Raw genomic sequence first — 21,790 nt, forward strand, 5'->3', positions numbered from 1 at the left:
TTTCATTATATCCTACGTTCTTGGAAATTTTTCTTCAGGAGAACACAATATGCACAGTGTGAAACTATCCAGTAAGCCAGTGATGTTACACAGTAAAGTGTCTTCAAAAAGGTATAATATTCTGCAGCTGAGTTAATATGAATAATAACCTCTAAATGTGAATTTTCAGATAGTGGCAGAAGATCAGTTCTGTGGCCACCAAGGCAATGATATGTATGATGAAGAAAAAGTGAAATACACTGTTTTCAAAGTATTAAAAAACTCCACACTTACGGAATTTGTGCAAAATCTTTCGCAAACAATGGTAAGTTGTCTGCAGAGGACTCTCTATCTATGTTTTACTACGTTATGTTCTCTTAGTGCAGCAGCACTCAGTCATTCTTTAGAGCTTTTTATAAAAGGATCAGTTTTGACTAAGTTTAATAAATGTTTGTAATCTTCTTTCTTTTTTTTTTCTTTTTTTCTTTTTTCTCCCTTTTCCCTGTCATAATTATTACTTATTGTAGGGATTTCCACAGGATCAAATCAGATTATGGCCAATGCAAGCCAGAAGTAATGGAACAAAAAGACCTGCAATGTTAGATAATGAAGCAGATGGCAATAAAACGGTAACTATCCACTGGCAGAGGACGTTATTTCTCTGTCATTCATGAGGGTCAGTCCCTGCTAAGAATCTGTAAATTTGGGACATGGGATTTTTTTTTTTTTTTTTTTTGGTAAGGGTTTTAAATTAACCTCTATTTGGTGATGTTTGTTTTTTTGAAAAGATTTGAGATTTAGTGGAATGTTATTTTGTGAGAGAGGGGAGAAAATCTGGTGGATGCTCTTACCTCAATAAAGAAAACACATGATCTTGATCTATGTGCTATTTTTTAAACATAAGTGTTGCTTGAACCATTTTGGTATCTGGGCAGTAGTACTGGATTTAGTCACATGTATTGCGTAAAATGTTGCACCTAAATATTCCCTCCAAAATATATGGTGAAATTCTTGTTTGTCTGATCGAAATGCGGATACCAAATTATATTCTCCAGAGTCTTTTCTTCTTTTTTCTTGTATTTCTAAACAGATGATTGAGCTCAGTGACAATGAAAATCCATGGACAATATTTTTGGAAACAGTAGATCCAGAGATGGCTGCTACTGGAGCAACATTACCCAAGTTTGATAAAGATCGTAAGCATATAAACTAAAACTTGAGTAAATACATAATACTCTTATTTTATGTACCCCTCAGAAAACATTATGTGCTTTTTTCCATGATGTCATTGATGTACTCATCAGACTGCAGTGCTGATACTTGTTTTTCTCTTGTTCTTTTCTTCTCCCTCATTTCAAGATTGAGGACATTGTCATATGGTTTTAAAAACACTGAAGAAATTTGAACTTCTATAGGTTCTCTATATATAAATTCAGTATGCAGTAATATTTGAAGAACACCAGTTGTATATCAAAAGACATTTTTTAATATTTTAAAGAAAAATAAGTTTTTTTGAGATATACTCAAATAAGCCTTACTTAAAATTAATTTTTGCTTTTTAATTAGACGATGTAATGTTGTTCCTGAAGATGTATGATCCGAAGACTCGGAGTTTGAATTATTGTGGACATATCTACACACCTATATCCTGCAAAATACGTGAGTTCTATAATTCAGTTTCGTTGCTGTTGGCTGTCATTTAACTTTTTTGTTGCTGGTTGGCCCTATTCACCAGGTGGTGCTGAATGCAACGGGCTGTTTCACACCTGCTGAACCACTCTGGGATATGCTGTTGCTCCCCATTTTTTTTCTATCTTGTATTTCAGTTGGGTTTCGTGACGTATAGACCTAAAGGAAGTACTTAGGGCTCTTCATACAACTTTTCCCAGTAGTAACCTAGGCCAGCTGGTCAGACTGAAATTTGTTGTGAGCCTTGGTTCCATCGAACAAATTTAGCAAATATCCACTGAGTAGAAATGCTTTGACTTGTCACTTTGAGAGTCTCCTTCTAATGACTTGTATGTGCTTTCAGTTTTTGTATTTTAGCTATGTGACTTTAAGGTCACATACAAAAACTGAAAGAAATGAAAATTCCTCTAAGAGGAGGAGCAATGTCGTTCAATCTGTGTGTTCCTGAATGGCCTTCCACATTTGGTTTCTTTTGTTCCGTTCAGATGAATGGAGCAAAACTTAAAGCCTGTGTTTGTATAGGAAGCTATAACCTAGTAGGTTCCCTGTCCCAGGTGTTATAAAACTTTAACCAGGATCAGAAAAAATACTTTTTCTTTTTTCTTTCTTTCTTTTTTTTTTTGCAAGCAGCTCTCACCAGCACCTGAAGCTGCAATGCATTTCATATATATATTTTTTCTTTTCCAATAGGTGACTTGCTTCCAGTTATGTGTGAGAGAGCAGGATTTCCACAAGAAACTAACCTTGTCCTCTATGAGGTTTGGATTGTTAGATTTATTTATTATACAAATTGTGATCAGTGTACCAGTGGAAAGGTTTGTTTGAGGATAGATTGCTATGTGATTAAAATATTCTAGTCTTTTTTTTAAAAAAAAAAAAAAAAAAAGGGGCAAGGAAAACATTCTCTAGATAACACTGTGTGCATGCAGATAGGTAGAACTGCAAAGCCTAATACAGCAGGTGTGATTTAGCTATCTCCCCTATAACAGAGGAGAATATTAAACCCAATGTTGTCACTTACAGAACTACAGTCCCTTGCCCTGCAGGGACCTTCTGACCAGGGAACACTTGTGTCCTGAAGCAGGTGGTTCAGAGAGGTTGTGGATATCTCCATCCATGGATGTTTTCAGAAATTGAGAGAGCGACCTGCTCTTACTTGAAAGTAGGCCCTGCTTTGACCAGGAGGCCAGACTAGAGACCTCCAGTGGTCCCTTCAGACAGATCCTGCGATTCAGTACAACACTCAAATTTCACATGCTAAGCTTTTGAAATTACGCTTCTGTTTTACTGTGCTATCTTATAAAATACATACCTAGGCACCTTTCTGGGCTTCTTGCCTTTCAGTCAGTTTAAAAGAAACCCGTTGTAAAAGGCTTGCTTGCAAATTGAAGGCCAGTTGATGAAAGGCGCTTAAGAGCTAATAATAATTTGTGTATGTGTTATGATACCTTTTGAGCCACGGAACTATTAATAGGGCACTGACAAATTAGTCTCTTTTCCCAAAGAACCAAAGGATTGAGTTCCCTTGATGTTATAACTCAGAGATAACAAAATATTCTAAAGTTACGTTTTTGTATTCTTTACTGTGTAGTTAGAGAATGGTTAAAAAGATTGCTCGTTTCAGTAATTTAAAATCATAAGCATTTTGAAGTCTGCAGTGATAGAGTATCACCAGTTAGTATTAGCAGCAGTTATTCATGGAGGACTTCATGCAGATTTTTTTTGTTTTAAAACCTTGCACTTTTAAGTTACTTAATTTTAAATCTCTCTTGAAGTTAACTGAGTGTGTCCCTGTCCTCTAAGTCACTGTGTGCTGTTATTATTGGCCAGTATGCTTTCAGTGTCCTTCTTAGATTGTTGAGAAAATGTTGCACCTGCCTTTTCCTCCCCAAGTTAGAAGTTAGCTGACAAGATAGTCTGCTAACGTATTCCTGCCCAAACATAGCAATAGTAAACCTTTATAATTCCTGCATTTATTGAGTGCTGAAGGTGCAGGTCTTGCCAAAGCAAAGTCCTTGCTGTAGTAAAAACAAGGAATTGCTTTTATAGCTAGCAGTCATGCTGCTCTCTCTGGTGATTCCAGGAGTGTGCACAGAGGTCTGTGCTAAAAAGAACAGCCAGGTACTTCTCTGTGTATTTGTTTCCAAAAACCACGGGCCTCTTAAAATGTCAAACACTTTCTACCCTGTGCAGGTGAGGCTTGCCGTGTCATTCCGGTTTTAGTGCTTTTATCCCATGAAGTTAACCTACAGTATAAATACATAATTTGCATAGAGCTATTTTCAAGTATAAACATATTTAATCAGTCCTTTTTAAAAAATGAAAGTGTATTTTTGTGCAAAGATTCTGTGCTTATCTAGAGAAGCAAGTGTAGTAGGTCTTCTCCGTCTTTCTAAAAGCTGCGTCGGTGAAATGGTGACAAGATAATAACTGAATGCTAAAATACTTTATAAATTAAGATAACTTGAAAGAGAATCCTAAGGTAAACTGTTGATTTTTGAGAAGTAATTGACTGTATCAAAAAAGACATTTTTCTGACCCCTAGTTAAGATTAATTTACAAATACCTGTTCCCATTTATCTCAGTTGAACAAGATACTGGTTAGCTTGCCTTATGTTTTCTTTACTATTTTGACTCCCTTTATTTTGTCTTTTCAGTTGTCTAAATCAACTTTATTTTTCCCTTTTACTGCAGGAAGTTAAACCCAATTTAACAGAAAGGATTCAAGATTATGATGTATCCCTTGATAAAGCTCTTGATGAACTCATGGATGGTGACATCATAGTGTTTCAGAAGTAGGTATTTTTAAGGAGCCAGCTCATGGCAGATAAACCTAGTTCGCTTCGATTGCAGAGCTGCTTTAAATTTAGGGGTTTTAGTAAGAGCAAGGATAGTTTTCTAGTGACAGACAAGTTCTCAGCAGTTGTCCTTTGTCCACGCAGAAGGGAAATGAATAAATCTATATTTTGACTATCACATGCCACATTATTTAAGGAAACGATATCTTCATCTGAGTTTAGAAGACTTTGTGCTCACAAATGCTAAAATAGGCCTTAATGTTACCAAAGGGTATGATTCAGCAATACATCCAAGTCCTGCAGCTTTTTCCCTGGAGCCACCGTGACTCAGACATCGAGAAGTCTACCTGATATCAAATGTTAGGCTCTGTGCTGTAACATGGCTCTCGACTTGGAGCTCCTTTCAGCCTAGAAATGAACTGCTCTGCCTTTTCCTTTTTATTCCTGCTCACAATAAGTTCCCCATTGGTCTGCAGTGGTGAGATGCTCCTGATTCACCTGAGCATTCCCGACTCGAGTGTACTAGTCCTTCGACTGCAGGTTTCTCCCAGGCCAAAGGAGAACTCTTGTGCCTTGTGTCCGTTAAAGGGATCCCCTTTAAGCTTGTCAGGGCTATAATCAGCACTTCAATGCTCTCACTCGTGATGGTCACACCCAACTGTGTTGCTGTGTTTCTCTCCATGGGCTGACAGTGGGTGGAAGCCAGCTAGTCTATCTTCAGCACTCTTGCCCCAGATTATGTGAGATGAATGTATTTCTCATGTCATGCCTTGGAACTCGCATTCCCTGTTGACCCAGTTGGTGTTATGCACCTTTGGCTGGCTGCTGACTTTGGGTAAGTGCACAGCTTGTACCCTGGAGCTATTTCTCTGCTGAGAAGATAGGGGTACCAGTCAGTAGTGACCCTACTTAATTTCTTAACAGTGAGGGTGACAGAGCGCTGGAACAGGCTGCCCAGAGAGGTTGTGGAGTCTCCTTCTCTGGAGATCTTCAAAACCCACTTGGATGCAGTCCTGTGCCACGTGCTCTAGGTGACCCTGCGTGTGCAGAGGGGTTGGACTAGATGAGCTCTAGAGGTTCCTTCCAACCTTAAGCATTCTGTGATTCTATGACCCAAACCGACATCTGTGCAGATGTTTTTCTTCTCTCATGCAAGGGGTGTTAGCGCCACTGACCGCGGTGCAAAGTGACAAATACAGGAGCTTGGGGGAAGTTTTGGCAGGTCATAAAGGTGTGCGCTGATGTGCCAGGGATGGCGAGGGAGGGGAACAGTTACTGCTAGGATGCCTCTGTGGAACAAATAGGATCACTTCATTGCCAGAGCAGCAACGATGCGAGTGTTGCGTGCAAGGATGTTTGCTCTTGCACAGCACAGATGTGTTCAAGGGTGTGGATCACTACTGAGCATCATAGACCTACTGTGTATGAGTGGTGGCTCTCTAAAAAGGTTTCTTAACTGCACTTCTGTATTTCTCACCCGTTGCTGACCTACTGTAAAACGTGTTTGTTAAAGCCTTAGCCACTTACATGGGCAAGAGCATAATATGTGAGGGTTTCATTTGTCTGCCCTTATAGGGATGACCCAGAAAGTGATAACAGTGAGCTGCCAACAGCTAAAGAATACTTCAGAGACCTCTACCATCGTGTGGATGTCATTTTCTGTGATAAAACCATCCCCAATGACCCTGGATTTGTTGTTACTTTATCCAATAGGATGAATTACTTTCAGGTATGTATTCTAGTTGTTCCTCTGTGTTTGTCTTCTTGTTACAGAAGGGACTTTGTCATTAGATCACCAGCATGTTTTATGTACTGCCTGAAAAGAGCATTCTTGGTCTTGTTAGTTTTTTTTTTCATTATGTTACAAAAAGCTTAAGTCACTAATGTTTGTTAGAGTAAATGTTTAATAATTTTAATATTAGTAAAGGTGAATTCCAGTTGTTTGTGAGGAAAATTTCACAATAAACTATATTTAGTTAAACTAGTATTAATTTTAATGATAATATTCTTATTAAACTAATAATATGTTAATATGACTTCAGTTATTTCTGCAGAGGATTATTTTAATAGTATTAATAATTTACTTGATTTTTTTTTTCTTTACATGCTATTCTGTCCTGGAAAATGCTAATAATGAAATGATAGGATAGCTTTGAGTGACTTGTAAAAATGTTCCGTTCATTTGGTTATTAGAAAAACAGTCAGAGCCACAGCTATTTTATGGACTTAGTTTCACCACAAAACTCAACTTGTAGCCCAAACTGCATTGTGTTTTTTCACTTGCACATGGCTGTTCAGCGCTCAGTGGCACTAGATCAGTTCTGTTGTATTCATAAAGATAAAGCACAAGGACAGGACAGTTAGAATTAAAACAGGTCAATGAAAATGTAAAAAGTAAAAATTTGGCTGATATATTTAGCATCTGAGTAGATCTCAATCACTAGAGTTCTACAGTTCCTGTTATTACTGTCAAGAGGAATACATAAAAACAGACAACATTATTTTCAGTCAAAGAAAGCAGAAGTAGATTTACAGGGAAAGGGAGAGATTATTATTTTGCTATCCTTTCTCCTCAGATCTGCCATCCAGTGACACTTTCTCTTATTTCATTTTTACTTGAATTTTAAGTTGCTTGCAGATTATTTTGGCAGGGGTGAATTGTCAAAGGATTCCCGTGCTTCTTGTGAGGCTGTGGCATGAAATACTCCAATGGGAATAACATGGGAATATCACTAGTCAAGCCAGTTTTCTTAGAGTAAATTAAAAGCCAGTGGAAAATTGGAATTTTCAAAGGACAAGCCTCACTTATCTTTCCAATAATATTATAATTGAAGAGAAAATACGGGATAAGTAGAATTATATTCAAACAGCAAGTTGTTTCCTTCTTTTGTTTTGGGCACGTTTATTGCAATAAAGGGGAAATTATCTTCTCCTTTTTTTTCTGTCGTATCTTTATCAATTAGTTATGAGATAATATGAAAGCCAGAAAAACTGAAGTTTCTTTTGCCCTGGGGGAGTGGGCATTGGGGTTTTCTTTCAGAATTTCTATAGCCTGATGTTCTGTAAGTAGTATAGTGAGTGATAATAGAGCATTTTCATAATAGAGAAATAATAGAGAACTTGAAAATTACTTTACAGGTTGCAAAGACAGTTGCACAAAGGCTTAATACAGATCCAATGCTATTACAGTTTTTCAAGTCCCAAGGGTAAGTAGAATTTTGTAAGTATAATACTCTTGCTCTGAAGCATTCGGCCAAAAATACATAGGTTACAGTTATTTCATACCTTCTATCCATGTTGCAAATTAATTCTTCCCTAATAAAACACCAGCATTCTGACCTGCACAGGGAGTAGCCAAATGGTTTAAAGAAATAGAGTCACTGGCTGTAGGGGTTCCATCAATTCAAACTTTTGTAAGGAATTTGGTAAGCATTACTGAAAAAAAGATATTTTAAGGGGTGAGTATTTATGCTAAATTTCTAAGACTGTTCATTACTTTAAAGCCTTTCTACGTAGGACAAAAGCTGTTAAATTAATTAAACTGCTAGGAAGTGGTATTTCAGTGACGCTTCCTAGAATGGAGGAGACCATAACAAGTACATATAAAAGTTGTATTTTTGCTGCGGTTACGTATTATAATAATTTTAATGCAAGAGTTACCTGACTGTCTATTTGATTATTCTTTTTGTGGAAGTCTGCAAGTGAGGATTTTTGAAGATAGCTGAGTTAAGTTTGCTGCTGCTGAAAGGGTCAGTTTTGGTTAAAGTGGGATTCCTGGCACAGCTCTATAAAACTGGATTTGAATCTATAGAAAATTGAAATGGTAGCAGAAAAATAGTGTACTGATAGTTATGTTCTAAATATGCTGCAGGAATAATGCACACAAAAACTTGGTTATCAACATTTATGTTCATGCAAATGTCGATTGCTCTTCATTAACCTGAAGGTGTTTCCCACCATCATCAGCAAACCTGTAACTCCCTGCAGCTTGCTGGGCTGTGGCCACCCAGGAACTTTGCTGTGTCATGTGGCTCCAAAATTAACCCCTCCGAGTCCAAAGTAGGTGATTTTAGTGCTGCCATAGCAGTCGTTTCAGAGGAACATTGGTCTGCCACCCTGCAGGATTGAAGTGACGCCAGGAGAGTTCACACACACGTGAATGGTATTTCGGTGCCCATGCTGGGGGCCAGTTTAAAAAAAATCACTTAAGCACTGAGTAAAATGCTGCTTGGGTTGTACAGGAAGCTAAACGAAACTGGTAGTCAGAAATAGAAATGTACTTAATATCTCGATTTGCTGTGCAGTGATGATTTATAACCAGATTTTTTTCTCTCCTTTTTTTTTTTTTTTTTCTTTGAGCAGTTATAGGGATGGCCCTGGTAATCCTCTTAGACATAATTATGAAGGTACTTTAAGAGATCTTCTCCAGTTCTTCAAGCCTAGGCAACCTAAGAAACTTTACTATCAACAGGTAAGAGTCTTCTTTTTTTACAATGTATTCTAAAGCAATTCCGCTTTGAACAAAACATGCCTAAAGTGTGTCTCTTTTTCTTCTTTAAGCTCAAAATGAAAATAACTGATTTTGAAAACAGAAGAAGTTTTAAATGCATATGGCTAAATAGCCAGTTTAGGGAAGAGGTAAGTAAGATGGGCTGTGAGATTTTTTGTTTATTTCTTTTTCCAGTAAAGGTGGGATAATGTTGAGATTTATGTAGTCCTGTTTTGGGGCAACATGATATTACAACAGAGTTGTAACTTTTCAAATCAAATGTATTCATCCTTAACAGAGTTTTGGGAATTAAAGTTATTGTTCACTTCAGTAATTGTTGTTGTCTTGTAGAGATGAACTTGTATTGAAGAGAAAAATCCCGTGTTCTGCTCTAATTTGGTTGTTTATATTTACAGCCTTTCTAACAATCATTTTGTTCTACACACTACCTAGGAAATAACACTATATCCAGACAAGCATGGGTGTGTGCGGGACCTGTTAGAGGAATGTAAAAAAGCTGTAGAACTCTCCGAAAAAGGTTCAGGGAAATTAAGGTAAAGCTGGAAGATATGTCATCATGTGAATTAAATGTCATGATGTGATTTTAATGTGGACAAGTATCTTTTCAATTTAAATACTGTAGAAACCAGTTATTATGTTAAGATACTGGGAGCCTCAGGATTCTCATTTCTAGAGTGTTTTTAAATATGGATAGAAATTTTATGCATATATTTAACATTTCGTAAAGTTGTGTTCTAGAGACACATAGGATTCATCAACAGCAATTGTAAACTCACAGTGAAATAATTTTCATATGCAAGCATTTCATGCTATTTATTTCTCAGGGATTAAACAGTGGTCATTTTGAAAAGAGTTTTAAAAGTAATTTAACTTCAAATCCATTGTCCAGTAGTTGCAAGTACTGGCTTTTTTTTGCACTAAGACAGAAGTTTTTCTCTCCAAGTTTGCAACTTAATTTTTGGCAAAGACTGCATTGGTAAAGTTGCACGCTCAGTATTAATGTTGTGTTTATATTCTGACTACATGTATCTTCCTTGAGGTTTGAGAGACAGATGTTAGCTTGACTGTTTAATACTTTCCCTATCCATTTATTTTTAAGGCTGCTAGAAATTGTAAGTTACAAAATAATTGGCGTCCATCAGGAAGATGAACTGTTAGAGTGTTTGTCACCTGCAACAAGTCGAACGTTTCGAATAGAGGTAAATGCTGCTTTCTTTAAACACCTCCAGAAGCTTTAACTTTGAGCGAAGTAACTTTCAGGTGGTAATTTTCCATTTCTGGATTCGGAATTATCAAATACTGGGATATTTACGGCAAGCTTCCCCACATAGTAATATATATGTATTTTTTAAAGTAATTCTTCTGATGTTCTTCATATGCTTGCTTGTAGTGATTCCGTTTTTAGATATGTTTTTATAACAATATGTGAATGATTGGCAAGGTTCCTGTCCATAGGACTTTTCTCTCCTTAGCAGTAGTTCTCAGGTTTGTCTGGTGACTCACGGTGTAAAGTTTTATGCCTGTAACTTGCTTTGAGGCTCTGGACTTAAGTGTTCTAGAAGAGCTTGATTCCTTATGAGCTAAGGTTTGACTTTCAAAGACAAAATTGTGTGATTATTCAAAGCACATCCTCTTGCAAACCTGAGAGGAGAAAAAGAGAAAAAAAGTTTTCAATGTAAAACTATAACGAGAAGATGAGTAGATTTATAAGTTTTTTATTATGATTGATCACAACTTATGAAAGATTCTATGTTAGAAAAGTCATACGGGAAGGCTAGGAGACTGTTTTAGGAGCGTAGAGGCAGCTGAAATATATCACGTCTGAGATGATTTGTGTAAAGAGGTTTTGTCAGATGGATTGGCTCTTGATTACTTTCAAAATGAGTTGTTTTACATCAGTAGCATCACCTAATTATGCTCTTAGCTAAATAATAGAGGTTTTTTTTTGTGGATGTTTTAGCTGATTTTAGTCATACTTTTATGTCTGAATCTAGGAAATTCCTCTGGACCAGGTAGATATAGATAAAGAAAATGAGATGCTAATCACAGTGGCACATTTCCACAAAGAGGTTTTTGGGACATTTGGAATTCCATTCTTGCTGAGGATACACCAGGTACAGTATGTCTCCCTTATTCCCTTTTGGGATTATTTTAATGGCATTTTCTTATGTTTTCTTAAGTTATGCACAAGGAAACATTAGCATAAAGAGTGTACGGGAAAATATCACTCCTGTAGAAAGGTTTCTGCCCCAGATATGTGTCTCTGTGATTAAACTGCTTAGCACCTCCATTCTGTTCTGCATGTACAGATTGTTCCATTTCCAAAGCTAAGACTGCCTTTCAGTGAGTGTGTGAAATGTGTAGAAGGAACAGCCAGGGCCTGAAAATACTGTAACTGGAATATAAACAAAAAAACCCAACCAGCCTCCTTATTGCTAGTACATTCCTGGTTAGTACAGTGTGAACTCGTTGCCAAAAATGAAGAAGAGAATTCAGGCCATTGTTGCTGGGCTTCTTTTTGAGACACATGTGACTGAATTTACATTTGCTAGAATGACTTTGTATTTTATAACTCAGCTTCTTGTTAAAATTTGACGTGCTATATCTTCCAGGACTGCACGTTAATAAAAGAGTAAAAGCTAATTTTGAAAGCTTAATTAAAATTCTGAGTTTTTGTGTAGTGGTGCTTCAATGGAGTGTCATGCGGTTTTTGTTAATACCAAAGTGCATTTCTGGGGTATTTGATTACAGTGTTTTTAAAGTGGTTCTGGTTCTTACATGCTAATTTGTATGAAAATGTAGTTTCATAGTTCTGGACTGTGAAATATGTCCAGATGTCTGAATCCTGTGCATCTTACAGTATTTCTGTATTTATGGTGAATGTAGAGTAACCTTTGATTCTCAGTGGAAGCCAGTTGTACTGTGTTTCCCTGTCTGCAACAGCAGATACATCACAGATCTTTTAAATTGATGCAAGTACCTACACAGTTTGCAGAAAAATACTACCAAGAAATTATTAGCTGGCAGGGGGAAGAGGGAAATCACAAGTATAGAAGTTCTCAAAGGTAGTGTGCTTAGGAAAGTTTATTTATTTACTTAGGGTTCCAACTTGCTGTTAATTTTCTAACCTTTGTTTCATAACTTTAACGTAATTTACACATATTAATGCTTCACAATTACAAGTGCTTCGCCACTTTGAGGCAATTTGTGTAATGAGTGCATAAAATCTATAGCAAGTTGTGTGACATTCTATGTCATAGGGGATGATGCTGACATTTCTATAATTTTGAGAATAACTGCGAGATTAAGATATGCAGTGTATTTCAGTGTAATTTGAAGTAGGAAAGATAAGCAGCAGCATCTTTGTCATTGACTGTTGCTAAAAGTCTTATTGAAATTACTAGGGTGAACACTTCAGAGAGGTTATGAAGCGGATTCAGACAATGCTGGACATACAAGAAAAAGAATTTGAAAAGGTAATGGCATTTGCAAAAGTTCTTACTGCTCCTGGTAGATTCTAAAGTTTATTTTAAAAACTTGTGACATGACAGATTTTATATAAGTGAATATTTTTATTAATAGAATAGTTGGTTGACGTAGATAGTGCCTTTTCTGGGAATAATTAGGTAGGATGTCTGGGAGTGATAGTTCTGTCTTGCCATCAAACTGTTTTCAGGGCTGTAAAGTGATCTGGGTAGACTAGAGGGAGAAGGCCTCTAAGTTCATCTTGTCCTGTTGTCCAGGGTATTCACAGGGATTTTTAAATGGACTTGGCATCAGCGTCAGGTTCCCCTGGGGAATATCCCCCCCAGCCAGCTGGGAGTTAGATTCTGAAGTTAGATTTTTAGGCTTTATTTTCATGCTCTGTCTTAACAGTTTTTTTCCTGTTTGTAGTTTAAATTTGCCATTGTAATGATGGGCCGACACCAATATCTCAATGAAGATGAGTATGAAGTGAACTTGAAAGACTTTGAGCCCCAACCTGGTGAGTTGTTGGCCAACTTGGCTATTCTTCTAAGATGTCTGCTGGTGGTCAGGATGTGGTTATCCCTAGCTCTGGATTCAGAAGAAGATTTATCGTTCTTTGTGGACAAAATGTGTTTTAATTAAGCAAGTATTTATATATGCTCACGTGTCAAGTGTTCATAAACATTTTTATATTCAAATAAAATTCATTAAATGATAATGTGCTAGTTAATCTTCCAGGAGTTCCTCCATAGTCATGAAAATTTCCAGTTGAGAATGACAGCTTTGAATTTGCAAGCAGGGCTCTGTTAAAAGCCTTAAGATCAAGGGTCTGGTAGGGCCAAACACCAAAAATTCTCTGCCTTTTTTTTTTTTTCCCTAAAGCTCTGCTTTTAATTTATCTAACAGTTCTAATGAAATCCTGTAACTGTCTATATAATTAAAAGTCCCCAGAGACTTAGGTCTTGTACCATCAGTGAGTACTTTTCCAGGAACCTAGCAAAAGTGGTGGTTTCTGCAGCTAGGTTTAGGCTTATGTTTGGGAAGACAAAGTGGCTTGTCTAACTCTTGAGTATTCGCATCTGAACAAGCCATGGAGGAGCAGAGGCAGAAAATCAGCCAGGTGCCCTAGGTCCAGGAGTACAGGAGAGGGCAGAACACTGAAAAGGGGAAAACTTACCCTACAATTTATTCCTCCAACAGGTATCTGAGACTAATGGGTTTTAATCTGAGAGTTTACAGGCAGTTGCTCTTGCACTGTAAAATGCTCTGAGGTGAAAAACCTCATGAAATTCAACAAGGCCAAGTGCAAGGTTCTGCACCTGGGGAGGAATAACCCCAGACACCAGTACAGGCTGGGGACCGACCTTCTGGAGAGCAGCTCTGCAGAGAAAGACCTGGGTGTCATGGTGGATGACAAGTTGACCATGAGGCAGCAGTGTGCTCTTGTGGCCAAGAAGGCCAATGGGATCCTGGGGTGCGTTAAGAAGAGCATCTCCAGCAGGTTGAGGGAGGTGATCCTGCCCCTCTACTCAAGCCTGGTGAGGCCACATCTGGAGTATTGTGTCCAGTTCTGGGCTCCACAGTATAAGAGGGATGTGGAGCTGCTGGAGAGAGTCCAGCACAGGGCCACAAGGATGATCAGGGGCCTGGAACATCTGCCCTATGAGGAGGGACTCAGAGAGTGAGACCTGACAGAGCACTGGAACAGGCTGTCCAGAGAGGTTGTGGAGTCTCCTTCTCTGGAGGTCTTCAAAACCCCCTTGGACGCAGTCCTGTGCCACGTGCTCTAGGTGACCCGGCGTGTGCAGGAGGGTTGGACTAGATGATCTCTAGAGGTCCCTTCCAACCTTAAGCATTCTATGATTCTATAATGCATTCCCATTGAAGCTCCTGGTTGTGCTGGTAATATGGGACTCGGACTTTCTTAGTAAATGATATTTGAAGGCTCCCAGGTTTTTTACAAGTGTCAATTTGAGTTCATATTACACTGATTGAACTAAACCTTTAATACTGCAGTTGGATCAAAGTAGTACATAGCAGTAGCTCCCCATCTTTTAAAAAGATGCACGCTAACAACACTGTGTCCCTAAACCCCAATCAGGAAATTCTTCTATGTTTTTAATTGCTCTTCTAGCTAGCTTTACTGGTGCTAATAGTGTGGGACCTCATGTCAGTCACCAGAGGTTGTTGGTTAGCTCAAGGGAGGTGGTTGATTCTCTTTTATATTTGATAGTGACTATTATGTAAAACAAAAAGAAAAATCCATTTGATTGCAGAAGGTGCATCCAGAGAGACAGATACCCGTGGCTAAACAGGTCATGTCTTTTGTGTTTTGATGGTTTTGGATATAGGAGTGCACACTTCTTGCTGTAAGACCTTTAGTTTCCGCCTTTATCATGTGATTTCAAAGAACATTTGATGCTTGAACTAGGAACACCTTAAAAGGGAGCTTCTCCCATTTGCAAGAAGTATGTGGACCCTAGATTTTGCTTAAAAATTAGCAATAGATAAAATAGTACTGTGAAACAAGTGGAAAAACTGTTTGTCTTCTTTATACTCTAAGTATGACTGTAATTTTTAAAAAAGTGTCAAGTTACGTGATTTCTTATCTAACTATTTGCATTTTACCTTTATTCAAAGAATATGCCCATTTAAACAAGGTGATAACCACATCTTTTTTACTGTAGCACACGTTGCCACTGCTGTGACATCTTGTAAGTTACTGAAGAGGATGAAAACCAGAAAGAGTTTGAGGATGTATGACTGAAAGCAGAGCAGTAGTCATGAAAGCAGCCCTGCTGGCGAGGGCTGCGGGCCTGTTCTGCAGCCCGTTTCCATGCTGTAATATTCCTAGCAGTCCATCATCAGAGCCCACATTGAGTAGTTTTATGTAAGGGAAAGTGTTCAACATAGTCTTAAAACTTCTTTTTTTTCTCTTTTCTAGGCAACATGTCTCATCCAAGGCCATGGCTAGGGCTTGACCATTTCAATAAAGCCCCAAAGAGAAGTCGCTACACTTACCTTGAAAAAGCTATTAAAATCCATAACTGACTGACTTAACCAGATTGTCAAGGCAAGAGATGGAATAAGTGTGTGTGTGCACCTTTTTAACAACTGTAGAACTTTGGTACACGTGCACTCTATCTGAAGTCTTCAGCAAGAGGATTTGCTGCTGATGTTAATTTTATTTTGTTGAGGCTGTTCAGTTTGGCTTCTCTGTATCTATTGACTGCCCTTTTTGAGCAAAATGAAGGTGTTTTTATAAAGCTTGGATGCCAATGAGAGTTATTTTATGGTAAACGTAATGCAAGGCAATTGTCAGCATAATGAGGGAAGAGTTTAGTAGAACAGTTGACATTGGCAAAATATTTGTCTGTAGTACGTTTCTAGATGGCATAAGCTGGCTGGCTGCCCTTCCTGGTGTGGTATTCACCATCACTGCAGCTAGTGCGTCTTATGTTTAGATTCACATCAGATTTATTTCCTTCAGTTATACTTTAAATGACATTTTTGTGCATTTGTAAATGCAAAAAACTCACATCATCAATAAATAGCAATCTACTTCATTGTGTACATTGTTGGCACTTATTCGGGATTTTTGTCTCCTCCAGCTGCATAGAATATTTTTAATAAACTAGTTCTCATTTAATTTAGTCACTACTTTGCATCCCCTTTTGCCAAGTGGATGCCCTTGAATCCTTTAAAAAAAAAAAAAAAGACTTTTGGGTCTTCTTATTAAATTTTCAATCCTTGAGAAATACTATTGAGATTTATTATGCCTCTTCTAGCAATGAGAACGACACTCAAAGTCAGCAAAAACAAGAGAAAAAAATATAAATATCATTAATTTAGTTAACGTGGGAAGAGAAGGGGAAAACACAGAAATAGCCTTTTAGCACAGAGGGCATACTCACTAGCATTTAGTAAGCTGTTGACTTTGTATAAAAAAAAAAAGGAGAGAAAAGAAGAAAAAAGAAGAAAAATGTATATTTAATGAATGAACATGTACAATTTAACACTTGGAGGTTAATTTTGTTGGGTGAGTCTGCAAGTGAATTTCACTGATGTTGATATTCATTGTGTGTAGTCTTATTTCAGTCCCCGAGACTGCTTTTTGTTTGTTTTTTTATTTTTATTTTTTTTCCTGGAGCTAATGCCAGCTGCGTGTCTAGTTTGAGTGCAGTAAAGATAGAATCAGCAATTCACACTTAATTTTACATTCTTTTCCAGTATTTTATTTTGTTTCTGTAGCTGCAGTGTACAACAACTCTTCCTGTATATTGCCTTTTTTTGCTGGAAAATGTTGTATGTTGAATAAAATTTTCTATAAAATTTTTCTTCGGTGAGTGATGACATGGACGTTGAAGAAGATTTCTACTCTGCTTGGAAATACAGTTTGGGAAATGTTTTTTTAAATTGTGAGGTTTTTGCTAAAGGTGTGTTTTCCTCCTTCAGTTTGACAATTGTATAAGTCTCATCTTGGTTGTTTTGGGAGTTTGGGGGGAATTTGTGGGGTTTTTTGTTCACTTGTTTTGGGTTTTGGAATTTTGTTTTTAACTTTCTAACCAATCACATTTTGAACTTAAGATATAAAAGGTTTTCCAGGAAGGAACCAACCCATGTACAAATAAGAGGAATGGAAAGATTATTTTACTAGTTTGTTTGTAAAGCTTGTAGTAGAGTCGTTGTGGTAGACTTGACTCTGCCTGCCTGTACAAAATTTTGTGGTCCAGATTCTCAAGTCTAATATTATAAATGGTGTAAAGTAAAATCTGGAGTCTCTAAAGGTAAGCTCTCTTGATAGAGTAATAGATTCCCACTGTAATGTGTTCCTTTTATGCATAACCAAAACAAAAAGTTCCTAGAAGCTTCCTTTTCTCAGAAAAATCAATAAACATTTAATAGGGGTTATATGCATGTGATGGCCTTTATAGTTTTTTTTGACATGGGTTCTGGTGGTTACTGAAAACACCAGCGATTTTTTTAAATTAAAATTTAAGGTTTCATTCTTTTAGTTCTAAAAATAGTTTAATCTCGTGAGTTTTAGGTGTGTTTGGGTTTCTTTTAACTTATATTTTGTGGTGCTTTTAACCGTCTCTTATTTCCAATCAAGGCAAACTAATTGTTTACAATTTTTAAAAAACCATCTGAGTATCTAGCTTACAGGTGAAGTACTTAAACGGCATGTCGTACGCGGGCAAAGTTTTCTTTTATCTGTATTTGCACTGAACTGGTGAGAATTATAAAGCAATCCCAGGTAACTGGTGTTTTCACTAGTACTTGGGCTGTCTCTGCAGATTTTCACTAAATATCAGGATTTCTACTCAAAATATTTCTGTAAAATTGGATATTCCGATCAGCAGTAGTATGCCCTAATTATATTTTGTGAACTTACGGTAGACTGATAGAGTTGAGCTTGTTTCTGAATGTCACTGAGTGTTCACATAATGTATGGGAGATTGATGGATTTCAGGGGAATATCTTAAGAAATCGCAATACTTGCTGTTTCAGGAGAAAATATTGCTAACAGAGTGAATTTTGGGTGCCTTTTGATTTTTAGATGACAGGTTTTTACATGGTGTTGAGTATTGTGCTATTCCCACACAAATGAAGACATTAAGACCTTCTGTTTTCAATAACTGAGGGTTTTTTATGACTTTTTTTGGAGCACAAGTATCTTGTTATTCCAATGTGGAAACAACTCAGAAGAGGAAGATGGGATGTTATCTCAGGTGCAGTATCTTTGTACAGTTCATTCTAAAAATTCACAAGACTTTAATCTTAAATTACTACTCTCCATTTTTATTCCTATTTTGGGATTATCTAGATGATAGACACCACATTAAGTTAGTGATAATAGTTTTAGGCAGTAAGGATGTAATTACATGGTACACAGGATCACAGCAACATGATGCTAACAGCCCATCAGAATTCTTACTATAAGAATAGCAAGAATTGTTCCTGTAAAGCTCCACAGTGCCTTTCATTCCAAAGGATTCCAAAGCTTTTTATGAAACCTAAGCAAACTGCCCCAGGGAAATAGTCTCCGACTAGAGAGTAGCAGCCAGCGAGCACCTCCTCTGCGGGAAGGGCCGGTTAGCAGCAGCAGGACACGTTGGATGCTGCGGGAGGCCGTGCGGAGCCGCGTCCCGCTGCAGCCGCGCAGCGCTGGCCTGGGCGCTGTGCGCTGCCTGCTGCCGTCCCTCGTAGAGCGAAGCTGTGCCGTGTTTTGTGCTATTCGATATCCGTGTGAGAAAGCGTTTCTCTTTTTCTGTAGGAAATGTGTATATTGTAAATAAAATAGACCAGGATAAGCCCTGCATTTGTGTCTTGTCAATTCGTTTTGGGTAAGATCTGCACTGAAAGCAAATGCAGTGCTCAGAGGTCAAGGTCATTTTGATTTAAGGACGTCAATTTTGCAAAATCCAACCAAATTATGTGTTAAAATGACATTCATACGATAAGGAGAGGAGGCCAGAAGGTAAATGCAGAATTCTGCAAGAGTTTCAATGTGTTTAACTTCGCGTGTTTCCTCTCTCAGAGTAGCTGACCAAAAGTATTTGAACTATTTGTCAGTGGTGTGTGTGTGTTGGGTGAGGAGAGGCCTGCGTGCAGGTTTTCTTGTTGTATTTTAAAGAGGCCCAACCTTTAGCCTCAGGAAAAAAAAAAAAAAAATGCTGAAGTCTTTTCTTCCTGAATCGGGATTCGAATCCAAGCTCCTCTTGATTTCTGTCCCAAGTGATTTTAGGGTTAGGTCTGCACCAAGCAGAGCAGGAAATAAAATTTGTTCACCACAATACTGTAGCTGGAATCTTCTCTTTCTCATAAAATACTTACATAAGCTATTGTTAACTCCACTTACCCATGAAAAAAGGCTTTTACTACTATTGGTCAATGCCTAGCTCTCATCTTAAATACTTTTTTGTTATGTGTATATTCGTATTTTCCACTTTGTGTATATATGCCTCTTTCTGCCTAAGCGGTACCCAACTTGGATGCATATTTACATGGAGTTAGGAGTAAGGTTTGCTGTTTCACAGCCAGATTTTTAAAAATCCCTAAAACAGTGCAAACCCTGTTAGATCTGCTCGGCTGCTTCTCCACTTAACTGTAGTGGTATTTCTGTTTAGGTCAAGGTGATGCCTAAGTATTTTGGGTCACGGAAGCATAGAGACTTTTTGACCTTGTTACCAAGTGAGGGTCAGGTCAGCTACTTTTGGAATTGCCTTCATCATAGTTTCTGCCACTTGGGCTTAGAAAGCTGTGAGGAGGCAATTCTGGTCTTCCTGCAAATCCATAGGAACAGTCAGAAAGTTCCTTGATAGAAATATGTCATTTGAGAAATTTTGTTACCAAGCTTGTGCTCCTCGCAGAGCTTCTGAGCTTTAAGCAGTGTGAATATTGGAAGAGCACATGAATTCTTCAATCAAATGCTCTCTTCCCCCCCACCCCCATTGTTCAGCATCTGAAAGGAGACAGTCTCCAATCATTTAAAATCTTTTGGCATCTAAATCTCAGTTTTTATCTATACTAGTGACAGGAGCCTGGTGCTGTTCTGTGGAGAAGCTACCATGCAAGGAGGCAACCTATTCAGATTGAGAGATGATTGTGAGCACAGGAAGCTGGTGTGGATGGGCAGGTAAGCGATTAATACCAGCATTTATCCTTAATCCAGACCAGGTCGGTGAGGGCCACCCTGCTCTGCTTCCCTGAGGGTTGTACTGAGCATTTCTATCACAGCCAGCCTGCAGAAATGATCTGATTATTTAGTGTGAAAATTCAAATGCATATAATGGTCAGCCTATTTCCAAGCAGCCCAAATCCACCGCCCACTTCACTTTAGATTGTGCCAACAAGGGAGCTGCTAATTAAGCGACAGTATATGTGCTAAATGCAGCAGTGCAAGACCCATGCACACCCTTTTGTAGCATTTTCTTCAAGTCCTGAGGAAGATATATTAAAAGGATGTGTTAGATGGGACTGCTGGCAGTAAGTCCCTGTTCAGGTTACTTGATGTATGCATTTTTTTTGTTCACTGAAAACTGGAGCTGAAGACCTGTGAAGCACTGAATTATAATGTGCTTGCTCTGAAGTGATTTCTGCTGTGCCCTAGCAATGTGGCTTTCTTACACTGTACCTTTTATGTCAGAGAAGGAAGGTGTGTCTAGATCTGTGGTGTCTGCTGGGGTGAAACTTCAGGCTGCTGTCCTAGCAGAAATGCAAGTTTGGTCCATGCACTTAATTTTGATTCACCTGAATAAAATTGCTAAACAGATTTTACGTTCATTGATGCACCTGTGCTTTTTCCCCACACACCGTATCATTTCCATACTTCAGGCATTGGAGCTCTGCTACTTCTTGAAACAAAACAGAAACCCTTGGACAAACTCATGTTACTTTAGTTAAAGCCATTTAAAAATATGCTATTAGCTAAATGGATACTATTAGTAGTAAAGACAAGCTCCAAGTAATTTAAAGCACACTGAGAAATTCTATTCTGGGAACTTCTTTCCAGTGCATCCTTCAAAGTTACATTTTTTAAAAAAGGCCAGGTTTTAATAACTGCAATTTCCACTTTCCAGAATTGTGATCTTGTGCCCTCCAAAGGAAAGCAAGTGGAATTGCATGGGTGTCAGGGCATGTTTGTTTATTGTACGGGTTATATCTATGTCTGCTGCGAAGTGTGTGCCGCATGGAATGCGGGAAGTGTTCAGATGGAATGTGAAAAAAACACAGGAAACACCTGGAGCCAGTGGCACTACCTGGGACTGCTGCTCATGAGCAGAGCTGAGAGCACTTAACGAGCAGCCCGTCGATGACTGTGCATAGTCAACATGACGTCTAAAAACACTGGAAACAGGCTTTTACAGAATCACAGAATCACAGAATGGTTGAGGTTGGAAGGGACCTCTGGAGGTCATCTAGTCCAACCCTCCTGCTCCAGCAGGGACATCTGGACTTAACAGGCTTTTTTTTTTTTTTTTTTTTTTTTTTTTTTTTTTTTTTTTTTTTTTTTACTAGCAGAAAGGAGATGCAAGAAACGTCTTTTTCAGTTGTTGGTGAGGGCATTGTGTTTGTTCTAATTTTTTGTGCAGGAAGAGGGGATTGAGTATTCCAACCCGACTGCCCCATGACACTGAGCTAACACGGGAGCTGCGCAGGGGCGAGAGCCGGCTGAACTAATCAGACTGGCTGCTCGCGCAGCAGCGGGGTCTGCTGGGCTGAGGGGCTCCGAGCGGCATGGCCGCGGACCCAGGAGCCGCGTGGGAGACGCGTGCTCTCCTCACACGTCCCCTTTCAGGGCTTGGAAGCACCTGCCGCCATCTCGCAGGAGGCTGAGGAGAGG

General features: G+C 38.4%; 1 protein-coding gene across 1 annotated transcript in view; it reads left to right on the forward strand.

The window, feature by feature from the left end:
* USP7 (ubiquitin specific peptidase 7) overlaps positions 1–16,780 on the forward strand; it is a 57,248-nt gene extending 40,468 nt beyond the window's left edge. Inside the window, exons 16-31 of the mRNA XM_088524594.1 lie at positions 170–304; positions 507–608; positions 1,070–1,175; positions 1,546–1,638; positions 2,359–2,426; positions 4,363–4,463; positions 6,042–6,195; positions 7,605–7,672; positions 8,829–8,937; positions 9,027–9,104; positions 9,409–9,509; positions 10,076–10,175; positions 10,971–11,090; positions 12,381–12,452; positions 12,871–12,961; positions 15,389–16,780. Coding sequence (XP_088380720.1) covers positions 170–304; positions 507–608; positions 1,070–1,175; positions 1,546–1,638; positions 2,359–2,426; positions 4,363–4,463; positions 6,042–6,195; positions 7,605–7,672; positions 8,829–8,937; positions 9,027–9,104; positions 9,409–9,509; positions 10,076–10,175; positions 10,971–11,090; positions 12,381–12,452; positions 12,871–12,961; positions 15,389–15,495 — 1,605 coding nt within the window. The 3' untranslated portion in view covers positions 15,496–16,780. The remainder of the gene's footprint in view (positions 1–169; positions 305–506; positions 609–1,069; positions 1,176–1,545; positions 1,639–2,358; positions 2,427–4,362; positions 4,464–6,041; positions 6,196–7,604; positions 7,673–8,828; positions 8,938–9,026; positions 9,105–9,408; positions 9,510–10,075; positions 10,176–10,970; positions 11,091–12,380; positions 12,453–12,870; positions 12,962–15,388) is intronic.
* Positions 16,781–21,790: the final 5,010 nt, after the last annotated feature.

This window comes from Tinamus guttatus, unplaced genomic scaffold (assembly GCF_059628265.1).
Source record: "Tinamus guttatus ecotype Peru unplaced genomic scaffold, ASM5962826v1 Tinamus_guttatus_pri_ptg000212l, whole genome shotgun sequence".
Lineage (NCBI taxonomy): Eukaryota > Metazoa > Chordata > Aves > Tinamiformes > Tinamidae > Tinamus > Tinamus guttatus.